General features: G+C 25.2%; 3 protein-coding genes across 9 annotated transcripts; 2 read left to right on the forward strand and 1 right to left on the reverse strand.

Annotated features, from left to right (window-relative positions):
• Positions 1 to 214: 214 nt before the first annotated feature.
• Positions 215 to 16,336, forward strand: LOC108003322 (protein dopey-1 homolog). 7 transcript variants are annotated; one of them, XM_017065494.3, is made up of 27 exons: positions 635 to 1,025; positions 1,438 to 1,498; positions 1,626 to 1,866; positions 2,000 to 2,277; positions 2,377 to 2,542; positions 2,623 to 2,812; positions 2,936 to 3,111; positions 3,214 to 3,486; positions 3,587 to 5,129; positions 5,205 to 5,467; positions 5,542 to 6,679; positions 6,767 to 7,192; positions 7,262 to 7,572; positions 7,642 to 7,843; positions 7,963 to 8,364; positions 8,440 to 8,576; positions 8,652 to 8,808; positions 8,890 to 9,261; positions 9,331 to 9,445; positions 9,628 to 9,799; positions 9,873 to 10,084; positions 10,181 to 10,333; positions 10,488 to 10,683; positions 11,107 to 11,118; positions 11,507 to 11,674; positions 11,747 to 11,858; positions 13,975 to 16,336. In XM_017065494.3, the coding sequence occupies exons 3-27, from the start codon at positions 1,811 to 1,813 to the stop codon at positions 14,176 to 14,178; spliced, it is 7,434 nt and encodes a 2,477-aa protein (XP_016920983.2). In that variant the 5' UTR covers positions 635 to 1,025; positions 1,438 to 1,498; positions 1,626 to 1,810; the 3' UTR covers positions 14,179 to 16,336. The 7 variants fall into 7 exon arrangements, with proteins under 7 accessions (XP_061931348.1, XP_016920983.2, XP_061931349.1 ...); XM_062075365.1 differs by having other exon boundaries at positions 639 to 1,025; positions 1,422 to 1,498; positions 9,331 to 9,469; XM_017065492.3 differs by having other exon boundaries at positions 639 to 1,025; positions 1,438 to 1,527; positions 9,331 to 9,469.
• LOC108003323 (uncharacterized) lies at positions 12,030 to 13,519 on the reverse strand. The gene is made up of 2 exons (XM_017065496.3): positions 13,118 to 13,519; positions 12,030 to 12,589 (listed from the first exon to the last, which is right to left on the reverse strand). Exons 1-2 carry the CDS (start codon positions 13,203 to 13,205, stop codon positions 12,060 to 12,062), a joined length of 618 nt encoding a protein of 205 aa, XP_016920985.2. The 5' UTR covers positions 13,206 to 13,519; the 3' UTR covers positions 12,030 to 12,059.
• A 730-nt stretch (positions 16,337 to 17,066) lies between the features above and the next one.
• Positions 17,067 to 21,119, forward strand: LOC108003350 (RB-associated KRAB zinc finger protein-like). Its single transcript, XM_017065546.3, has 9 exons — positions 17,067 to 17,542; positions 17,628 to 18,085; positions 18,151 to 18,429; positions 18,534 to 18,723; positions 18,818 to 19,072; positions 19,138 to 19,368; positions 19,439 to 19,789; positions 19,874 to 20,085; positions 20,164 to 21,119. The coding sequence occupies exons 1-9, from the start codon at positions 17,216 to 17,218 to the stop codon at positions 20,339 to 20,341; spliced, it is 2,481 nt and encodes an 826-aa protein (XP_016921035.2). The 5' UTR covers positions 17,067 to 17,215; the 3' UTR covers positions 20,342 to 21,119.
• The last annotated feature ends 340 nt before the right edge of the window (positions 21,120 to 21,459 follow it).

The raw sequence follows: 21,459 nt of genomic DNA on the forward strand, positions 1-21,459 counted from the left end.
TTAAAATATCGTCTATGCGAAATTATATATGTAAAATGATTATTATAAAGAATAGAGGAATGATAAATGAATGTATTTTTGAAATGTAATTATTCGTGTGTCGATAAAATGTATATGATCAGAAAAATTTTCTCCTGTGTACAACCAGATAAGAGTGAACTAAAAGAGATAATGACGGGCAAAAACCACAGAATAGAATAATATTATTCTTTTCATATTTCTGCTTCATTTCTTCATTCATATTGCTCCTACATTATTACTTATCATCATTACAAAATTTTTATAAATTATATACATATATTTTCCATATCACTTTGGATTTATTAATAGTAATTGTCTACCGCTATAAATCGGTAAGTATAAAAAAATTTTATTTATACTAAAAAAATTTACAATTCAAAAAAAAATTACAATTCATTGATTTAAAATATCTTGAAATTACATTATATATATTCATTTATTAAAATAAATTATTTTCTTCTAACATTCACAAAAATATTAATTTATTAATGAATGAAATTGCGTAGAAAAATAAAACATGTGATTTTGCATTTTACATGACTATTCTATAAAAAAATTTGTATTCAATTTATGATAATATAAATGAAATTAGAACTATATTTATCATAGCATCGATCAAAAGCTAATGAATGTAAACTTCCCCTTTTTAAATTACGTCATGCGCATTAAAATTTTGATTGTGTACGTGGCTATGTACACGACAAGCAAACAGCGAGTTGCATCTACGTTGACGTGCGCGTGAAATCTGTTTCATCCAGTGCCACCAACTTCAGATCATCCATGTCATACGTGTATGAAATAATGCAAAAACTCGTTTGATAGGGCATTTTAAGAGAATTATGGTGATCCATTTTTAGGATTATCGATTCTGCGATTTTCTTCGTTTTTTTTCAATATCATTTTTCAATGATCGCATTCGTAATCGAAAAACGCATGCGGTTATTCGATGCTTTCTATCTTCATCCCTAACGACATATGCAAATTCGAAATGTCAACATCAAAAGGTGAGCTATCCATTGGACCTTATGTGCAAGAATGGACATAACCGATTTTTTCTAAAATTTGTTTTAAATAGATTTATATGTTGAATAATGTCTATTAACCTCATTTATGAAACATTTAGAGAATATTTTTTCCACAATATTTTCAAATGATTTTCGTATAGGACAGATTAAATTATTAATACGGACAAATCATAAATGTACAAAAAGAGACAACGTTTAACATTTTATCATGTTTAAATTTTTTTTTATAATTTTTTTAGCATATACGGTTATATTTTAAATATATTTTTACGAGATGATTAAAGGGAAACTATTTTGTATTACGAAAAAATACATGTTTTTAATCATACATCACTTGTCAATCATATGGTAGAATACAATTAATAAATTATATAGTTACTCTTTATTGCAGACTACAGATAAGACGATCTATTTTTAATACTACAAAATCATCGAATCAGACGATATTCGTGGTAATTTATTTTTATTCATAAACGAAAATGTAATTGTGAAAAATCTTTATTGTAAATTTCTAAAATGCGCGGGACTAATTGATTAAGATCAATATATTTGTAAGAGGTTATTCAATTTCTTTTTCAGGCAAAAGAATATGCTCTTATCTAAACACAATGTGCTATGTGATAAGAGCACTTTTTAATGATAATTGTTTCTTATGAATCACTTGTGATACCAATCAGTAATATTGGAATAATGTAAGAAGAATCAAGTATATGTGATATATAGTTATATATTTTTATTATAAATTACAATAGAACATCATAACAATGGGTTCTATAGCTTTGGAAGAATTTGAACTTATGAAAGACTCTAAATATAGAGTGTAAGTAATATAATTATTGACTTATATTCTGTTTTATTAAATAAAACTATATAATATATTTAATTTTTCTAAATTTTTATAAAACAAAATTATATTTTAATTTTTTATAAATGGAAGAATATATTTTATACAGTTATGTATCTGCTGTTGACAAAGCGTTAAAAAGTTTTGAATATACCAGCGAATGGGCAGACTTAATATCTGCACTTGGAAAATTAAACAAAGTATTGTTAAGTCATATGAAGTTTCCAGTTATTCCTAGAAGAATTAAGATATCTAAAAGATTAGCACAATGTATGCATCCTGCTTTGCCATCCGGTGTTCATTTAAAAGCTCTTGAAACTTATGACATTATTTTCAAATGTATGGGCACTAATAGACTGAGTCATGAATTGTTTATATATAGTGCTGGTAAGATTAAAAAATAAAATAAATTTTTTATAAAAATCAGACAGTCATATAATTTAAATATATTTATTAATTTATATTCGTTAATATAAACATTTTTAGGTCTATTTCCATTGTTGGGTCATGCTGCTATGAATGTAAGACCATCTTTGTTAACAGTATATGAAACGCATTTTGTACCTCTTGGAGAAAGATTAAGGCCTGGCTTGAGTGGATTTTTAAGTGGTGTTTTACTTGGTTTAGAAGATGGTTCTGATCATTTTGATAGGTATTATTAATAAAGTAGATTTTAAATACAAATTATAAAACTAATATTTTTAAAAAATTGTATAAATTTGCTTTGCTTAGAACAAATTCCTTACTTGAAAAAGTATGTGAGGGAGTAGGTCCAGAACATTTTTATGCATGCTTGTGGGATTGTTTAGCTTCAAATTCTGGAATTCGATTACCTGCTATATCTTTTGTATTAGCACATTTTAACAAAAAACTGCCAATGGAAGAACAGAATTATATCATGGGCACAGATACTAATATTATGGTATATATGAAAAGTATTATATAAAATTAAATATTATTCTTATTTTATTTTTTAATTATTAAAATCTTAAATCTTAAATTTTAATTTAAGATAATTAATTTTAAATTAAGATAATTAAATCAGGTTACTGCTCTTTGTGCTGGAGTACAAGACAATTCTGTGTTAGTACAAAGAAGTGCTTTAGATTTGCTGTTAGTTGGTTTTCCTGTACATAATAGTCAATTAACACATGAACACATGGTATCGCTAGTCACAGCTGCTCTTGTGACCATATTAAGAAGAGATATGAGTTTAAATAGGTAAAGTAAAAAAAATCAAAAGTAAAAATACCAAATTAAATATTTTATGAAATTAATTTATACATATATATATATATATATATATACATATATATATCATAGACGATTGTTTGCTTGGCTTTTGGGTACTGAAGTCAGCACATCTATTTTAAAGAGGAAAGTAGATACTAAAATATCAGGAAGTATGGAAAATGCACCTACTTATTTTGATATGTATTCAAAAGAAATGTTAATTGAAGCAATAAAATCATTATTGAAAACTATTTGTGAAGAAAGTCCACAAGATTTAAAACCATATAGAATATTAGTTTCTTTGTTAGAAAAAGCAGATATTGGTCCAGTAATTTTGGATGATATTTTATTTGAAGTTTTTAGGTATAAAAAAAAATATATTTAAAATTATTATAATAAAATAATCTTTAATAATATAGAAATATTATAATTATAATAATTTATAATAATTTTTTAATTACAGAACTTTTTATAATGCTTGTGGGCAATCAAATAGAGTACCAAAAACGAATGAAGTAGTAAAATCAGCAAACTTATTGTTTTCAACTTTAGAACCTTCTTATGTTTGGATACATTGTGGTCATTTATTTGAAAATGCTTGTCAAGCTAGAGCAAAAAGTAAACGAGAAACGGAAGATATTATTGTGAGGCCTGTAGGTAGTGGGATGCCGAATTTCATGGAAATATGTATATTGACTGAATTTCTACTTGAAACTGTATCATTGGATGCATTTATAGACACTCCTTCCGAGCATCTACCCGGTTTGTTTTATGAGATCATTAGTAAACTTTTGTATCACATTGATCTTTTGACTCCTATGGAGATTTCACGAAGTCTTCGATTATGTGCAAAAATTCTAACGAAGGTTCAACCAACAATAGTTTCGAATCACACAGAGAAAAACGAATTGGAAACGAAATTGGATACAATTACTACCACAATCAACGATAATTCCTTAACTGCAATTCCTTTGGAAAAAAGTCAATCCGATAGTAAATTAAATAAACCGGATGCGACTAGTAGTTCGTTTTCTGAGAAAAGTCCCAGTCCTAGAAGAAGAGCAAACTCTGGGGGTGCCACCAAGCGATCTGATAAAAAGTCAAAAAAGAAATCTAGTAAAAGTACATCAAAATTAAGCGAATCTCTACCAGAACCAAGTACAAGTATTTCAATAGAGGTAAATCAAGAATCCAAAGGTTTGCCAAGAAATAAAAGTATGGATGACATAAAGACTGGATATATAGAAACAAATACTATTAATTCTCCAACTAAAGATCAATTAAATACATTAAAACAATCTAGTAAAAATAGTATTATGGGCTCCACAGGATCCTTAGGTAGAGGACCATCTCCTGCGTTTCAAGCACAACATTCAATGTTGGAAAAATGTTTAAGACAGTATGAAACTTTTTATGTTAAATTTGTTAGTGATAGAGTATTAACTAAAGAAAGAACGGTTCAGAATATGTTCGATAATTTAATGATATCATGTCCAAGAGAGAGTTTTGACGAAAGAATGCGATATTTAGAACTTTTATTAAACTCTAGATTAAATATGGAAGATTCTGGTTTTTTCAGCCAAGATCTTTCTGTGATTGAAGATACTAAGCAATTGGACATTCTTCATTTAAACATTGATTCAGTTTCCCAATCAGAATGGGATGAAACTATGAAAATTGCTTCTAGCTTATTTGTTGAATTATCTACATTTCCTAAATATTTTTTTCCTGGTGATGGATTACTTATAGAAGAAGAACCAAAAGGAAATATTATTCTTCCAGATTGGTTAAAAGTTTTAGTAGTTTGTACTTGTTGGTTGGGAAAACAACCTGCTCTCCAATTAACGACTATTGCTACATTGTTGGATTTAGTAGCTTTATTAAAAGCTCATAATGATATCGAGACACATCCAAAAAGTGGAGAAGGAGTTACAGCTGTAATTATGGTACCATTGTTGAAACAATGGCACATAACTTATTTGATGCAATATACTAATGTTTTTCAGGTATTTATATATTTAAAAAAAATTAAATTTAAATTAAAAATTTAGGATAATATTTATAAATATTTCATTTTAAAGGTATTAGCGCATTCTCTATGGCATCATCTTGGTGAATTACCTGCTCATAAATATAGAATGAAATGTGTTGAATTATTGCATGAATTGCACCATGCTTTACATAATTCCTGTGATGCTGTAGAAGATGTAATAGGAGTGGCGCTTACATCAGAAAATATAGAAAAAAGAATAGAAGCATTTAATAGATTCGCTACATTATGGCACCTCGGACGAGAAATTGAAACGAATCCTAGATTGCGAGGCTGTATGAAATCTTTTGATCAGTATGTCATAATTTTTTTATGCATTTTTTAATAATTTATTACCTCATTTATTATTAATTTAATTTATTTAACAGGTCATTGTTAAAAATACTAGATAATCTACAACTTGCAGATAACTCTTCTTTAAAACTTCATGCTCAATCATGGCTTTTGCACTCTTTAATGCGTGGTGATATTTCACGTATAGTAGATCCATTATTGATCATGCTCTTGGATCCATCCACTTGTCGTATGAGTGTACTCCATGTCAGTATACAACATAGCAATACTGTTCTCACAAAAAATGATCCAATAGAAGAAAAATCTGAGATACAAGATGATACAGAAGGTGCAGCAAAAATTTATGCAATTAGTTCGGTAGATGGAAATGTAATATATCATGTTAGCGATAGTGTGGACGAAGATAAAAAATGGCGAAAGGGTAAAAAAAAGAAAAAGACCATAAATCCTGTGAAAGTAAAAAGAATATTCGCTGTGACGACATTAGCTGCCGGTGATAACTGTAATCAATATGTAACTGAAAAGAATCAATTTATGAAAGAATTAGAAGTACCTCCTAGTATATCTGGCAATAGAAAAATTTCTGTTTTTGTGAATCCTTTATCGCTTAATTGTAATGAAAATTCTAATGATTCTTTAATGGAAGATGATTTGTTACCTACTGTAAAAAAAGTAAACTTAACAACAGAATTATTAAAAAATGCAACAAGATTTAAGAAAATGGATTTTGACAAAGGTTCAACTGCTAGTTTGGATGAAAGTCTTTATGAATCAGCAAATTCTAGTTTAAAAATAAAAGAAAAAAATGGATTTAAAAAATTAAATGGAGAAGTTGGTTCATCTTTGGATTCTATTACTAATAGTTTCGATTCCAGTAGTCCTGAAATTACAAATAAACAAGGAAAACAGAAAAAAGAATCCATCATAATGCCAGGTAGTTCTAAAGAAATAGCAGGAACTATTATTAAGGGTAAATATCATAGCACAAATGAATTTGCAACGAATTATGATGTTCATGATGTTGGAAGTTTCGAAGCGAGCGTTGAAGTACCGAGCTGGACAATGGATGATGAAGAAGCAGACCTTGATGTTAGTACAACTGCAGAAGAATATTTCAGTAACTCTAGTGGGAATAGCATAGTCGAAGAAATCTTAAACGAAGTACTTGATAAAGTAATGCAAATATGTGATGCAGTAGAACCACCTAAAATTGTAAGTGATTTATTTTTATTTTATATTATATAATTAAATATAATATCAATATATTAATGTCATATTGATTCAATGCTATATTTATAGATTGATGAAGCTATATATCAAAATTCAAAAACGGGTCGGAATTTCGGAATCGGTGTACACAATCTCCATTCGCATATGTTGCTTTATTGTGGAGTTTATGATTCAACTAAAACACTTTATGCATTGCGTACACTTCGCAATGAATTATTAACCAACACAAGAATGTTTCTTTGTTGTGCTGCAACAACTAGTGTAACCAATACTACAAAAAATACAACATTATTAAATTTATTAGCAAGACACCGAAAAAGTGTATTTGGAAGAAACTTTCATGGAGAGATAGCAAATACAGAATTTATAGCGGCTTATAGAAGTAGCATGTATTTAGAAGTTTTAATTAGTGTGTGCCTTTATTTCGCTAGGAGTTACTATCCTAATTTAGGACAAATGAGACTTACACATGAAGAAATTTCAGGAAATCGACAGGTAATTATATTCATAATATTTAGTTTATATTTTGTGAATATTTATTAACTAAAATTTATTTTTAATTAGGTACAACTTGCAAGCGCAGAATTGTTAACACTTATATTTTCTGAATTAATTCCAATCGTTCGTGATTCAGGAAAAGGTTTCAGTTGTTATATAATCGATCTGCTTACTAAATGTAAAGTACAAAAGGTTGCATTACATTGTCTTGTATCTAGTGTAATGAATATGAAAAATGCTCATAAGGAAAATGAAGAAGTATTTACATTTACTGAAGAAATTATCTTGTTCAATGATCCAATTACAGATAATGATGTGAATAAATGCAAATACAGAGCAAGCGATCATACAGAAGCTTTTCAAATTCAACTATTAAGGTAAATACTTGAGAAGAAATATATGTTTATAAATTTTATATTACATTAATAAACTTTTTGTTATTTAAGATTACTATTAGCTTTAATCATGTTAGAACATCAATGTGGTAATCAAAAAGGTGAAGAAATATGTCCTTCAAATACAACAATACCAAATACTCCAACTGAAAATATTCCTAATATTATGGGAAATAGCTTAAAATATATACCTGGTGCATCAATTCCACAACAACCAATGTTTCTTGCTAGCATATTAAGCGCTTTACAATTGGTAAATATGAATTTTAAATTCCATTCTTTTAATTTTTCAACATTATATAATTTAAAACAAAATCTATTATTTCATTGATTTTTTTTTTTTTTTTACAAAAAATTAAATTTTTTTTGAAGGATCACATGAGACATTTACACCAACATTGGACAACTCTCGTTACATCGAGTCTTCCGTTCATGGGATCTTCGTTAACATCTATAGTTACATCAGTCATTCATCAATTGTGTTGCAACATCGAACATTTAGCATCATATTATATTAACGAAGAAACAACAACAGCGATAAAGTTACAAGATATAAGTACTGTTGAATGTTGTCTTCCTGCAGATTATACAGTTACGCACCTAGAAGCTTTAACATTCTTACTTCACTATTGTCTATTGGATACATCACAACAAATCGGTTTTTCATTTAATCAACCTCTAAGTGGTACAATTCAAACTGGAATTTCTGGTGCAAATCCTGGTCAAATATTCAATAATCTTATTCACGTATTTATGCCGAGTCCTCTTTCTCCTGTAAGAACTTATTAGATATGTTTTTAAAAAAATATTTTTAACGAAAAATATTTATATATTCTAATATTATTGTAGGATCTTACTACAACAAAAGATAAAAATGGGATCAGTGAATTACAACAATATGCTCGAAGAACTGCTTTAAGTCATTTACCAAGAATAATCGCATCTCTTTCCACTCTTTGGCAAGCAGTATTAGCAACAAAGGACAAGTTTGTTTTATTTTTTTTCATTTTTTTTTTATAATTAATAGAGTATATTAATAAATTTTTTAAATTAAAATTTAGTGATCAAGCTAGCTGTGTAGTAGGTAGTCCACGAATTGTCAAGCATCAACTTCTAGAACTTTTGTCTCCTATATCTTTTCATCATGGTGTAAATTTTTTGGCCGCCATTGCTGTCGCTTGGCATGAAAGACGACAACATTCTACTAATTCTAAAAAGGTAATTATATCAACGGGTTAATAATATGTCACGTATATATTTAAATAATCATATATTTTTATTTTATTTATTTATAATTAGGTACTTCCAGAAGCTTGTCCAAATCAACAAGTCATGGTTCACTTAGTAAGCGCGATTCGTGTAATGCCTATCGATACTTTAGTTCAAACTGTTCATCAAGTCGTAAAAAATCCACCACCGATTCACGGTGTAAAACAAGATTTTTCGTTAGAAGTTTCTGTATTGGAATTACTTTACATTTATATGCAAAGTAACACATCTCAATCTCTTATTGAATCATGGGCATCTTTACTTGGCTTACTTAAAGATGGTCTATCTTTGACCGCACCTGCTCAGTTTCTTTTATTAGCTATCTTAAACGAATATGTACAGAAATGTCCACCTATGCAAGAAAAAAAGGATATTAGGGATCTACAAGATGTTTCAGCAAAAGTATTGTTTTTATCTCTTTTTTAAATTTTTACTTCATATAACCATAAAATTAATTTAAAAATTTTTTAGTTAGTTGAATCATGTTCGCAAATAGCTGGAGCATGTTTAGAACAAACAACTTGGTTAAGAAGAAATTTAGCGGTAAGAGAAGATGCGTTCGAAGTTACTGAAGGATCCTCGGAAGGTAAAGAAGGCAAAAGTGGTGCTGGTGCGTAATGTGCTTTTTTTTAGAAAAAAATTTATTTTCTATTTTATTAGAAATTATAATTTTTATTATTTATTTTTTTCTTTTTTTATATTAGAGCAATATGCTTTAGCATTCTAATCCTCACTTGACAAAAAAACTAACAAATACATCTTTTACAGTAACACCCGGTACACCGCCTAATGCAGCGTATAGTATCCAAGCTCAAGCAGTATTAGCAGAAATAGTAGCACCTTTGTTCGATGTTAGTTATGGTTCCCAAGAAAAAGAACGTGTAGTGACTTTGTTAACCAATCTCATGTATAATGTTACACCATATCTCAAGAATCATTCGTAAGATTTTATCTAACTTTTAATCAATTTTGTTTTAGCAGTTTTTGTGTTCTACTAATAACTAAACTTCTAGGACAAAAAATATTGCCTCGTTCACGGCTTGTTCACAATTACTGAGTTCTTTATCAGGTTATCAATATACAAGAAAAGCATGGCGCAAAGATGTGCTGGATCTTTTATTAGATTCTGCCTTTTTCCAAATGACACCAGCATGTTTGCCATATTGGAGGACTATTATAGATAATTTAATGACACATGACAATACAACATTTCGAGATTTAATGAGTAGTTATCTTTTTTAGAAAAAATGCCAAAAAATAAATTATAAGTAAATAAATTGTTATTTATAAGTTTATATTTTATGAATTTATTTTATTACAGATCGCGTTTCTATGGCTCAAAGTAGTAGTATCAGTATATTTTCTTCAAAAGAACAAGAATATGAGCAGAAAGCGCAATTATTAAAAAGATTAGCATATGTAATACTTTGCAGTGAAATGGATCAATATCATAAATACATGCCTGAAATTCAAGGTCAGTTATTTTTAAAACATTAATAAATATTACTGAATTTTTATATAATATTGAATTTATTATTATTATATTATTGTTATCATCATTATTGTTATTATTATTATTATTATTATTATTATTATTATTATTATTGTCTATTATTGTCTATTATTAGAACGATTAGCGGACAGTTTACGACTACCACAAGTGATTCCATCTATTCAAGCACAAGTCTTTCTTTGTTTTCGGGTATTACTCCTTAGAATGTCTCCACAGCACGCAACTTCCTTATGGCCAGTAATAGTTAGCGAACTTGTTCAAGTTTTCTTATACATTGAACAAGAACTGAATGCAGATAGCGAAGAATTTAGGTAGAGTAAATACCTAATATTTTTAATTATTGGATTATTCTGCTTTCGGGATTTTGGTGCTTTTAATGCATGAAATTTCAAAGGATTATTTAAAAATTATCAAGAAAAAAAAAATCTAAAATAATTTTTTGGGAACATTTTTTTTTCAATTATTATTCATTATTATTTATTTCACACTAAAATCGTATCATTTCTTTTTTCATATTGAGTTATTTTTTAATTTTGAGTTTAGTAGTTTTTGTGTAGTTTGATAAAACATCTCATTAAACATTTAGCATTGTGTTCTAATTAAATTGTTTGTTTTTCCTCCTTACTAACATTAATGATACCTCTAATGTCATATTGTTTTTGACTTTGTTTCGGTATCCGTGATTTGGTGGAATTTATGATGCCTCCATAAATTGATTGGTGTTGGGACATCAGTCGTCATAGCAGGTAATTTTGAATGCTTCTTGCATATTAACGTACATAAAATGAAATGTAAATTTCTGAACGTATTTAATTGTTAGATATTTCTTTGAAAAAAATGTAATATTATTATTTTTTTGATGTCATCAAAAGATAATATATTTTATCTAATTTTGCAATTATTGGGAAATAGTAGTTACAACATGCATAATTGGGATTTGTGTCTGTTTTGTTTTTCTGCTTTTATTGCAATTTATTAAAACAATTAAAAAAATTTATATAATAAGTTTATATAAAAATTTTTATATTTATATTTATATAAAAATTTATATAAATTTATATAATAAATTTATATAATTATATAATAAACTTTGTTAATTAAATGAAATTCTAAAGATATTTTATTTCTGTGCAGTTCGCATATAAAACTACTCTCAGCTTTGGATTCATCTTGGGCAGTAAATGCTAGCAATGGACTTCAAGCACATGGTCATCCTCATTGGTTGCAATTACAACTTGCAGCTGCTAAATTATTAGATCTAGCATTGCTTTTGCCTGCACATAGGCTTCCTCAATTTCAGATGTAAGTTAAAAATCTAAATAATCTTAGTAATTCTTTAAAAAATTACATAAAATTGAGATTTTTTTTTTATAGGTATCGGTGGGCATTTGTAGGTGATTCAGCAGCAGGATCTGTAGAAAACAATAATCTATCTTCTGATTTTGTACCACACATTACGAGAATAGCAAAATTGATGGATAACAAGGTAAACTTAAGAAATAATTTGATTTTACAAACTTTTATCATTATCTTTATTCAAGTTAATATAAATTTCATATTTTATATAAAACATTACATTACATATTTTATTACAACATTACATTATATATTTTATATTACACAAAACAACATTAGCATTCAAAATAAAATAAAAACATTGCATTTTTTATATATTAAGTTACATAAATTATGTGATATAAAAATTATCTTCTTTTGGAAAACACTGTTCTGGTAACAAACATTGTTGTGTTTTTTCATCAAAAACATATTCTTCTTTGCATTCGCATCCACTTTTACATGGTATATAACAATCTACTATATTTGGTTCAGAACAAGTAAATTGACAAAGGCAATGGGTCCAAATGGATCTTTCATCACATTGTTGAAAATTTTTTGTAATCATATAATCAAGTTCTTCATAATCGTATCCAGGAATTCGATGTTTTGTATATCGATATATTTTTTCAGGTTTATACCATTCTAAGTGTTCAATTGATGATTTTTTTTTGAACGAATCATCGTTAGTTTCAAATGGTATTTGAAGATTATTTTTATGAAAGTAAAGATTGTTTTGTAAGTTTGCATCTTCAAAATTGCTCAAAATATAAAAATCATCTTGAATCATATCCATATGATCTTTATCAAAGTTTTCAATATAATTAATTGGCATATCTTCATAAAATTTTAAATCTTTATAATCAGAATCATCCATATATTCTAAAATATAGTTTAATTATAATTCATAATTATAGATAATAATGCATAAATATAGATAAATATTATAAAAAGTTTAATTAATTTTTTAGAATAAAATATTATGTAAGTGAACTTATTGTATAATTTATATCATTTAATTTCTATTAATTACAGCCAATTAACTTAAATGAAGTCTATTAAAAGTAGAGAAGTTACAATGAATCGCCAATTGTATTTTTATTTTCTATATTTAATCATATGATTTAAAATAAATAATAAATTAGAAAATATTTAATTTTTATTTAAAAATGATTTATACAAGATTTATACAAGAAAAAATCAAATAATTAATTTTATTAAATAATAAATTAAAAAATTAATAGTAAAAAGAAAAAAGTTTGGATAAAACTTTTTTAACTATTTAATATACTGTATAATATAAATGTAATTGACATATTTATCATCTATAACTAAATAAACATTTTTATTCTATTTTTTATTATTGTAAAAAATAATTATCTGTTTTAAATATTTAAAAAAAAAACTTACGCGATTGTGTGTAACACTTATTAGCATTTATCATTATTATAATATAAAAAATGAAACAAGCATATTTTCTTAATCTAGTCACTGCCATGGCCACTTTGAAACTGACTAACAGTAAAGTGCAGCAGTCTTTTACTACAAATGTACTTAATTAACAGTAACTTAATGAACTTCATATACTCATATATTTTTTCTAATTAAAAATCCTTTTTTTAATATTATTTATATTAAAAAATAAATTGCTTTATACATTTATTTACTTTTTTTTATTATTGATATTATTTGTTTTTATATTTATTATATTTTTTTAATCTTAATATTTTAATAATGTTTGATTTTAAATAGAATATATATTTTATACTTATTTTCAATTGTTTTCATTAATTCTGATGAAATACTTATTTTAGTACAAATTGTATATATATATACATATATATATACACATATACATATTTTATTTTTATAAGCCAATCACTTTTCATTTCTCTAATTTAATATCTAAATTATATTTGATATAATAAATTTTATAATACCAATTTATAAAATGATAATATATTATTATTATATTTATATTAATAATAATATATTATATATTATATTTATAATAAATTTATAAATTATATCTTCCTTCTGTATTATTTTATAAAAATTTTATAAAAATTTATTAGATAATAAATTTTTAATCTAATTTTATTTTAAAGATTTTTATAAAAAATTAAAAAAATAAATATATTTTTTTTTACTTCAATATTTTTCTATTTACTTTATAAATAATATAAAATGTTGAATATTCATTAAAATATTTTTCATTCTTTGAAAATCCTAAAATATAATTATATTTTGCATATTTTTTGTTTCAGTACAAACAAGAAACAAACTCTACAAAGACTATATCTGGTGAACTTCTTTTAACATCAAATAACATTCGTTCATTGCAAGATCTGCATTATTTTTTTACAACACTAAGCCGCAGATCGAGCGATACACAAGCATCATTGAATATTACACAAGTGGAAACGGTGATTGAACAAGATTTTCTTGAAAAAATGCCAGCTGCAAGATAGTAGGAATGTACAAACAATATAATGGAATGACTTTTTAAAAAAGAAGAATGAAAAAGGCATCTAAACATCTTTATTCTTTGATATTTTTTTAATTCATTAGTGAATATTAATCTACATATGATAAACTGATAAAATAATTCTATTAAAAGAAGTGATCCATTTCCAGACAACTATATTCATTGTATATCATAAATCAAATAACATAGAATATGTATTATATAGAAATATTCAGATGAATATTTGATTTTTATTAGTTAAGCTTCTAACTTGTCTCCTCATTCGGTTGTGAATAGTTATCAAAAGATACTACATGCTAGGCTGGTGCCTAGCTGAATATTAACGTAGGAAAATATGTACAGTGTAACATAACATTTTATTGAAACGTTATTTTTTCAACTATTTCGAAAAAAGTTGTTTATTCTTTATTTATCATGTATATCTCTCTATCCTGATATTAATGGAATTTTTTAGAATTATCGATACAGCGATAATATAAATATAATAATATATATATTCACATAAATAAACAAATGTTTTATTTTCTTTAAATTTTCACATCAATTTATGAAAAATATGAACTAAAATATTAATAAAATTTCAGTTGAATGCATAATATATATTTAAAATAATTGCATTTTTAAAATATTTACATTAATAAATCTTCTATTTTTCTTTTGTAATTTAAAAATTAAAAATATACATTTGTAAATTATAGTAAATTTTAAAGCGCGAAAAATAATAACTACTATATTTGAAAACGTTATTTATTATATTAAGAAATTTAATATACATGAAGAAATGGGAACAGATGCGTTTACATAAACATCATGTGTGTGAATATTATTATAATATCTTTCTTAAGATTTGATATGTATATTGATTATTAAAAAAAAATCATTAAAAAATCATTTATTAAATATATTATTTAAATTCATAAGAAGAAATTAAAGTTTGTTAGACAAAATTTTTAAATTTATTTGACAATTTTAATTATAATTTTCACACATGTGATTCATTAATTCATATGTAATTGGAAAGAAAATGATTAAGAGAATTTATTATAATATTATTTTTCTATATGTGAACTCAGTAAAAATATGCAAATTCTTAATATAATTTATAAAATATATAACTTATTTATGAAATATTTCTTATAATTATTATTTTGATTTTATAATGTATGTGTATATTTATGTATGTATTATATATATATACATATACAAATATGTACATACATTTATTTGCTATATAATTGTTATTGCATTATCATATTCTCCTTATTCAATTTTATTTCTATTTTTAGATGCGAAACAAATTAATTGAAAAAAAATAATATTGTAATTAATCAATTAATTTATCAATTAAAAAATTAAGCTACAAACAAAAATATATTCACATAGAAAATTTTATAATCAATATTCGTTGTATGATGGATAACATTTGTTATTTTTTATTAAAAGGGATTTATATATTATTTATTATTATTAAGTTACTTATATAATATGAATATCTAATAATTTAAGTAATATTGTTGTTTATATAATGTATAAGAAAAAAAAAATAATTTTTCAATTGAATATTTTATTCAAATCATATAAGAATTAATAATTATATAAGAATTCATACTTTAATTTTCCTCATATTTATAATTAATAATATAATTATTTTAATATTAAAATTAATATATTGAATGAAAATTAAAGTATGTTCTATGAAAATTTAAGAAATTATAGATTTATTTCTCTTAAAAAAGTTTTTTGTTTAAATAATTGTATATAATTAAATTAATATTTGATTATTTCTTATATAAAATATTTTCAATTGTTTGATGAAATAATTTATTAATAATTATTATGTAATTTATCATTATATGTTGTATATAAATATTTGAAGATACACCTTTAGTTAAATAATTTTTTAAATTATTCTATAATGCAATATTTTTTAGTAGGAAATATATATATATATATATACTTATTATAATTTTTTCTTTATGATTTTCTTTTTATTTTTTTCTTAATAAATAGAATTATTAATTTAAAAATTTATAAAAATAAGATTTTAAAACATTGGCAAAGGAAAATAAATTATATTCATATATATTTATGTTGAAATATGTAAATTTATATATACAATAAATTAATGTTCAACAAAATATTACATAATTCATAATTATTATTTAAATATTAATTAATTTCTTATTTCATTAGTTAACATTATTTTTATTAATTAGATACAATTTTAAAAAAGAAAATAACAAATGCAAATTTAAATAGACCGCGTTTCCCGTTACATGTGTGATTCTTATTCGACGATCAATGATCCTTGCCACGCCATTATAAATATTGAATACATAAAATCAATGATTTACTATTTTTATTTACAACTTTGTACATTATATTTGTTTGTAAATTAAATTTTAACAATAATATTATAAATGAAATAAAAAGAATTACTAAAAAGCCACTGAATCATACATATAGTGATAATATTTGAAATTCTGAAAGATAGTTTTTCAAGCAATAGTTATCAAAACATAGTGACTACATAACTTGTCGAATACAAAAAGAAAGCTACTCAACCGAAGATAGTTGGAAGGTGCATATGATAGATGACAGTATTAAGCAATATCCATGCACATAAGCGGTTACGTGCAAAAACCGGTTCTCTTGAATCGTTACACTTGAAAGGCTAGTTCCGAATGGTCAAAACAGCACAAGGTGAAAGTAGAATGATAAAAAGAAAATTTGAAGTTTATAAAACAAGAATTACCCGTTGAAGTATCCGGGTAGCACGTGTAACGTGAGAAAGAGATGCATGTACCGTTTGATCACAATTTCGTGATTACACTCTTATATTCGGTATGGACTATTGGCTAACCTAATTCGTAAAGCTGATCGTATTTTTCGATCACATATTTGACGTGAACATAACTACGGAAAATAAACACGTATCGTGGTATGTTCATCGTCGCTTAATCGTTTCATCACAAAGATTAAAGAAATATAAAAAATAGTTTACTGCTAAATTATTTATAATGGCTGTGTCTAACAAGTGGGAGAATGCTTGTAGATTATGTTCAGAAGAGAAAAATGAAATGTTATCAATTTTTGGTAATGAAGGTGTACAACGTAAAGTAGCACAAAAATTACGTGCTTGTCTGCCAGTCTTAGTATACAAAACCGATCCACTGCCAAAGCAAATATGTCAGTTCTGTGCCGCAAGGTTGGATGATGTTTATGAATTTAGAGAATATTGTTTGAGTGTTTACAAAAGTATGTATTTGAAATTGTTAGCATATAAGGATATTGAATCTGTTCAAATTTATTTAGAAGCAATGAAAAATTCTCCTGATCCTTGTCAGGTATTTAATTTTCTAATAATTAATTTATATTGTGTAATATTATTTATTTTTATATTATTTGAATAAATAATATTATGATTTTTAGTCTCAATTATGGAGAGAAAAGGCTAGAGCACCACCACCTTTGGTACCTTTGCCAGTTTCACTGCCAATTGAAAGTCCATCAATGTCAATAGATATTAATCAAGAGCATCAAAATAGTTGCATGGAATCATTACCTGAATTACCATGTGAAGTAGAAATTAAAGAAATGACTACAGAATCAATATTAGAAACAGATATTAGTGCATATGAATCATCACATAAAAATTGTATAGAAAATGAGTTATATGATAAATTAAATATAATAGTAAATCATAATACAAATTTATTAAAAAATGAAAATAATATCTCAAGACAAAAAATAAAGGAGGAAGAAAAAAGAACTAGTATTTTAGAACAAGTACTGACAGGTAGTTTAACAATGAATGACAGAAAAGATTTAAACTCAGAAACAAAATTATCATCTAAATGGTGGTGTACTCCTTGCAATAGTTATTATAAGTAAGTTTTTGATAATTATAATGTATCATATCCACAGTTTTATAATTAATAATTATTTATTATAGAACAAAAGAAAGCTTAATGAAACATATGCAGTTACACTGTCCAAGAAAATATAATTGTAGAAAATGTTCTGCTTGCTTTGAATTGGTAGAAGACTTAGCTAAACATGAAGCTACTAATCATTTGAAAGTAACGTTAGACTTTGATAGAAGTGTTATAGATTGTGATCAATGTGATAGACAATTTGTGAGTTGGGAAATGTTAAAGAAACACAGATTACGTGATCATTTAACTCAAATAAATGAAATTGGGACCAATACATGGTGCTCCTTATGCAATAGGTTGTTTATATTTTTTATTAATATTTGTTTTTTATTATTTTAATTTTTCTAATTTTTGTATTTAATATATTATTATATACTTTATATATTTAATTTTTTTTTAGATTTTTCCCAAGTACAGAAGCTTATCAAAGTCACATTCAATTGCATGAAGTCAGTAATTCAACAAAAACATTGCAATTAACGAATCAGCAATCAATGAAAATTCTCAAAAACGAGGAATCTTCAAAAGAAGTGAAAAGAGAGCATTTTACAGATACCACTAAATCACTTACATGTCCTACTTGTGGAAAAGTAAATAATTTTATATGTATTTTATAAAAAAAGTTTAATTATAATTTAATAATTATACTCATATTATATATTTTTGTTCTTCATTTTTATCTAGATTTGTACTCAACAAAGTGCATTATCAAATCACATGCGTACTCACGAACCAAAAAGACACAAATGTGATATATGCGGTCGATCTTTTGGACTTTTTATACGTTTAGCAGCACATAGAATGAGTGAACATAGTCAAGAACCTACAGTGTCACTTGTAATGACCAGTGTTGAACAAGAAGAAGCATTAAATGCTGAAAGAGAAGCTAAAGAAGCAAAAGAAGCCAGAACTCGTGCAAAAACTAGAACATATTCAGAGGTTGATTTATAATTATTTGTATATTATTTAAAAATATTATAATAAAAATAAAATATAATTTTCAGATGGAAGATATTCCTAATCATGAAGATTTACCATCGAAAAGAAATGTTCCATTAAATACTAATGCATTTAAAAATGTTGCAAGATGTGGTATTTGTTTACAATGGTTCAGTGATCATACTACAATGTTAACGCATTTACGAACACATTCAGACAATTATACTTGTAAAAATTTCACTTGTCACATATGTAAAAAATCTTTCAAAGAAAAGTGGCAATTATTTAGACATGAGGTATACATTTATCATTTTTAAAATGATATTTTTTGATATATATTTGAATACTTTTTTATCTTAATAATAGGTATCTCATAAACGAAATGAATCAACATCAATGTACATATGCACAGTATGTAACAAATCATTTGTAGACAAAAATATATACAAAACACATCAAAAATCTCACATTATTGATAAAACATATCATTGTTCAAAATGTAACAAAATATTTTTCAAAGAAGTATCTCTATTAACACATCAATGTTCGGCAGAAACTGTGCTCAGTAAAAAAGGTGTTTCCTCAAAGACTTCACAAAAATCTATGTCAGTTAGTAACAGCAAAAAATATAAATGTACCAAATGCAATGCCTCTTTCAGTAGTTTTCAATCTAAAAACTCTCATATGAGAATACATATGGAAAGTTCATATACAATGGTAATTAATCGAGAACTATTTTTACAAATTTTAATACATTCAACTTCTTTTAAAATTCTATTATTCTTTCTGTTATTCTCATAGGTGCGAAAACAAGACTTAAAGAAAGAGTCAAAAAAAGAAGAAAAAGAAGAAGAAGAAGAAGAAGAAGAAGAAGAAGAAGAAGAAGCTATGCCAAAATTAATTCCTGAAACATCATTGGAATATTCCATATCTCCTATTGAACCGAAAATAGAAATAAATGAAGAAAGTGCACCACCTCCGATTAAACGAACCTTAATCAAGACAATGGGCGGGTAAGATTTAAATTTATATTAAAAATAATCGAATTTTATCGAATATATGTATAAAATGTCAATATTTATGATATTTAGGTATCGATGCGGAGTATGTCAATCTCCATTTGTTTTACGAGAATTAGCTGTTGCACATTTAAGATCTGCACATCCTTTGATGCCATATCAATGTCCTTATTGTAAAAAACGATTTACTACCCAATATACATTCACGCATCATATTAAAACAGATCATCCTGACGAACACGAGAATTGAATTGTACAAGTTAAAATGCCAAATGGTTATTATACCATAAAATAATGCCTTCGAGAAGGGTAACTTTTGTTTACATAGAAGTTATATATAATTATATATATTAACATACATATTAACAGTTATCGGTTTTATGCTGAAACTGAATTATTTAATAATCTGGCACACTAGTTCCTGAACAAAATAATTGGCCTTAAATAAAAGTTTTGTAATTCTGTTTCATGAAAAATAAAAAAAATATATATAGTATATTTATAAATAAATATAGATTGTGTTAAAATATAATTTTTGATAATGAAGCATCATTTATTAATAGGAGACTGGATTAGAACTAGTACTTATATTGAACGTGCCTATTTAAGTACTGTATTATAGTGCTATATGAATTTTTAGTCAAATTGATTTATAAATGCCGAAGAGATATATTATCAAATTAGATATTGTATATATTGTTCATTAGTAACAGTTTCACAAAGTTGTATAAAAGTGTTATCTTTATATAATTTGTTAGTATTGACAGACATTCCTTTTTTTTTTTCTTTTTTTTTTTTAAATAAGAAAATTTTTGAAATTCTAAGAATGCTTGTTTGTTCTTTTCTTGTCATTTTATAATTACACAATTTTTTTTGTAAACTTAAATAAAAGCAAACAAGTAAATATATTGTTATTGTAAATAATTATCGTTTTATTTTATATATATAAAATTTATATTAAAATCACTACCAACAGAAAGCTTTGTACGCTTATTAAATAAACTTTTATTATAGAAAATAGTCCTATATATAAGTTGAATAATTTACCTTTTTGTCATTCAAAAAATTTATTTAATTTTATTAAAACGTTATATTTATAAAATATACTAGTATAAACTTCGCTTTTAATTAATACACATAAATGATATCAGGCAGATAATAAAAAAGACTTTTTTTTAGTACATTATTATTAATGAATTATTAATAAATTTACAAAGATATCTAATGTAGGTAAAAAGATAGTACATGAGATTAGCAATAGATAGCGCGGTTATTATACGTCTATTATATCCATGTATTAAATAAATATTGAGATTTTAATAGATTGTATTTTATAATACGATATATTTTATAAATAACTAATTAAAA

Source organism: Apis cerana, linkage group LG5, assembly GCF_029169275.1.
Source record: "Apis cerana isolate GH-2021 linkage group LG5, AcerK_1.0, whole genome shotgun sequence".
NCBI lineage: Eukaryota > Metazoa > Arthropoda > Insecta > Hymenoptera > Apidae > Apis > Apis cerana.

Excerpts from the sequence above, each read along its gene's own strand:
- LOC108003322 (XM_062075364.1), top strand. The coding sequence starts at position 1,811 with ATGGGTTCTATAGCTTTGGAAGAATTTGAACTTATGAAAGACTCTAAA. Across the intron at positions 5,468-5,541 it reads TGTATGAAATCTTTTGATCA|GTCATTGTTAAAAATACTAG; the intron begins GTATGTCATAAT and ends TTTATTTAACAG. Across the intron at positions 8,365-8,439 it reads TGCCGAGTCCTCTTTCTCCT|GATCTTACTACAACAAAAGA; the intron begins GTAAGAACTTAT and ends ATATTATTGTAG.
- LOC108003323 (XM_017065496.3), bottom strand. The coding sequence starts at position 13,205 with ATGGCAGTGACTAGATTAAGAAAATATGCTTGTTTCATTTTTTATATT. Across the intron at positions 12,590-13,117 it reads TAAGTGTTACACACAATCGC|AATATATGGATGATTCTGAT; the intron begins GTAAGTTTTTTT and ends ACTATATTTTAG.
- LOC108003350 (XM_017065546.3), top strand. The coding sequence starts at position 17,216 with ATGGCTGTGTCTAACAAGTGGGAGAATGCTTGTAGATTATGTTCAGAA. Across the intron at positions 19,369-19,438 it reads GGCAATTATTTAGACATGAG|GTATCTCATAAACGAAATGA; the intron begins GTATACATTTAT and ends TCTTAATAATAG. Across the intron at positions 19,790-19,873 it reads TGGAAAGTTCATATACAATG|GTGCGAAAACAAGACTTAAA; the intron begins GTAATTAATCGA and ends TTATTCTCATAG.